General features: G+C 49.1%; 1 protein-coding gene across 1 annotated transcript; it reads left to right on the top strand.

The window, feature by feature from the left end:
• Positions 1-348: 348 nt before the first annotated feature.
• LOC146175916 (uncharacterized) lies at positions 349-1,816 on the top strand. Its single transcript, XM_084580880.1, has one exon. The coding sequence runs from the start codon at positions 354-356 to the stop codon at positions 1,542-1,544; it is 1,191 nt and encodes a 396-aa protein (XP_084437006.1). The 5' UTR covers positions 349-353; the 3' UTR covers positions 1,545-1,816.
• The last annotated feature ends 911 nt before the right edge of the window (positions 1,817-2,727 follow it).

The following is a 2,727-nucleotide window of genomic DNA, read 5'->3' on the forward strand; positions in this document are numbered from 1 at the left end:
TTAGAGACAATAATCAAGGTCCTAGGATTCTGTTGTTTCCAAAGCACTTTTTTATATGTTACGGTAAAACCTTTCAACTCAAGTTATTCATAGTCTTGCAAAGAAACATTTATAAATAATAAAAAATTATATAAAGCACGAAATGGAAAACGGTGGTCTTGCGATTCCGCAAAATCGCTTATGTGGATTACTGTAGAAAGAAGATATTTTGATGAAACTGAATAATTTTCAAATTATTTCCGTTTGGCATATTAAAAAAAAAAGAGCCTTGGCCCTTACAATTTAGCATAAAGAAATAGCAAACATCCTTCAAAAGGTCTTACATGCCAATGTGGGCAGTGAACGGACGCAGGATGCAGGGCTCCGCAGGAGCGGCTTCAGCGGCCATGTCGGGCCGCGGTAACAGGGCTATGGAACAGGATAATGACTACCAGGTTGTTCTGCCAAGTCTTCCAACAGGGCGTTTTGTGTTAAACACAGTTTTTTTGCACTCGGATATCAGGGCCCGCCCGTACCGGGTGGAAGATTTCCGAGACGCGTTGGCTCAGCGTTCGCTGCTCCCTGACGTTATCGCCATGGAGGCGTATCGCATGAGCCACGTCTGGGCCATCACTATGGAAGACGCGGATGCTGTGAAGAAGATTGCTGGAGTGGGTGAGTTGTGTGTGAAGCAACGTCGCTGCCTCGTTATTGATCCCGCTAACCAGGATGTGAGGCTGAAGCTCCACTGGTTGCTCCACAACGTTTCGGATGAAGATGTGCGTGTGGCCTTCGCGCCGTATGAAAAGGTTTCCGAAGTGGCCAGGGAGCGCTGGCGCGTGCATGGCATATCGGATAAGGGTTCAACTAGCAGGATTGTCACCTTCAAGATGAAAGTGGGGGTCAAACTGGACGACTTGCCGCACAAGCTGTACGTCGGCGGTGAGTTGGCGCTCGTCGTAGTACCTGGAAGGCCTCCGTTATGTCTCCGGTGTCGAAGTACCGGCCACATTCGCAGAGAGTGTAAGGTTCCGCGTTCTGGTGCATTCCGTCGTTTTGGCCACGAAGAAGGGCAGTGTTCTCGCAGCTACGCGAGCATCGCTGGACCTGGGAACAGCGAAGATTTTTCCGAGCATCTGATGGATGAGGCGGACGCGGAAGAGGCAGCCAAAACAACCGGGCAACCGGCAAGGAATGATGGGCCGGTGTTGACCCCTTTGACAATGAGGAGGACGTCCACGGCCGTTGCGACAGCGGATTCTGCACCAGTGGAAAATGGTTCCCAACTGGACGCAAGTAACAGCGTGGCGGACGCCGGAGAACCTGTGCTCGAAAGCCAAGGCAGCGCGGAGTCTCCCAACTCCGAAGTTATGGACTTCAACGCAGGAGTAAGCGGCCTACCCGTTGGGAAGCGGCCCCATGATGAGAGCGCCGGTGAGGATCTGCAGCCTGGTGGTGGCAGTGACGAGCCGCCATCGAAAGCACCGGGGGTTCGACGTTCGACGTTGAGGCCTCGGCTGAACGTTTCGTCCGAGACGCGGCAGGCGAGGAAACCGCCTCCGTAGTTTGGACGTGACCTAATGCATGTGAGTGCAGGGGGTGCGTCAGCCGTCATAGCCTGTTTTCGGCTGTGGCTCTTTGACTGTGTTTATGGAAGGTGGCAAGTGCGGTGGTCAGGCACGCCTCAGTACGCATTCAGACATCCCTTTGGGATGCCGGATACCAGCACGTACGCTTTGGAACCTCGGACAAGCAGAGCAACATGGACGATTGAGGTAGGCATCACACGTATCGGGCGCCTTTTTCTCTAGATGCATGGCAATTAAGCTAGATGTCCCATTACGTGTAGCAACCTTGAATGTTAGAGGGCTTGGAGCCCGAAGGCGGCAATGCCAGTCGAATCGCCTGCTGCTAGATAATGAAATCGACTTATTAGCCGTTCAAGAGTCGAAGATAGAATCTCAGGACCATGCAGACCGCATGGTGTCTGTTTTCCATGCAAACTTTGATGTGTGTGTTTGTCACTCTGTGGGGGCATCAGGCGGATGCCTTCTTTTCATTCGCAATACTTTGGGTATAAGCATACACTGCGTATTTGCATGCGAAAGTGGCCGACTCTTGGTTGTTGACTTTTTGTTCTCAAATTTATTTTGGCGTGCTGTCTGTATGTACGCCCCCAATGTTGAAAGTGATCGTCAAAACCTCTTTTATTCACTCGAGCCGTACTTGAAATGTGACAAAATTTTGCTTGTATTGGGCGATTTTAACTGTGTGTGTGCTGCTACTGATCGAGTGAAGATTAGACCAGTGAAAGACAAGAGCGCTGAACTGTTGAATGTATTGGTGCATGACTATTGCTTGGAAGACATTGGAAATGTGTTTTCTGCTGGAACCCGTCCGGAATACACGCACTTTCAACGCGATAGTCATGCGAGACTAGACAGGCTGTATGTATCTATTGATCTCGTTCCAATCTGTACCGACTATAATGTAAAACCTATTTCGTTTAGTGATCATTGCCTTGTTAGTGTGACTTTTGGAATGAAGGTTAAGAAATCTGTTTTCAACTGGCATCTATGGAAACTGAACGAGAAAATTTTGGAGGACGAAGAGTTTGTTAAGGCAATCACGAACGATTTGGAATGTTTGCTTAAGGAGCATGAAGAAAGCCATGCAGATAAATGGGAAAGATTTAAAGAGCAGGTGAAGATAAAAGCAATAGAAAAGAGCAGTGTTATTCGGTACAAA

The sequence above is a fragment of the Amblyomma maculatum genome, chromosome 10, assembly GCF_055883805.1.
Source record: "Amblyomma maculatum isolate TAMU_Amacu chromosome 10, ASM5588380v1, whole genome shotgun sequence".
In the NCBI taxonomy this organism is placed as follows: Eukaryota; Metazoa; Arthropoda; class Arachnida; order Ixodida; family Ixodidae; genus Amblyomma; species Amblyomma maculatum.

What these genes read in the sequence shown, in the direction of transcription:
- LOC146175916 (XM_084580880.1), top strand. Translation starts at nt 354, where the DNA reads ATGCAGGGCTCCGCAGGAGCGGCTTCAGCGGCCATGTCGGGCCGCGGT.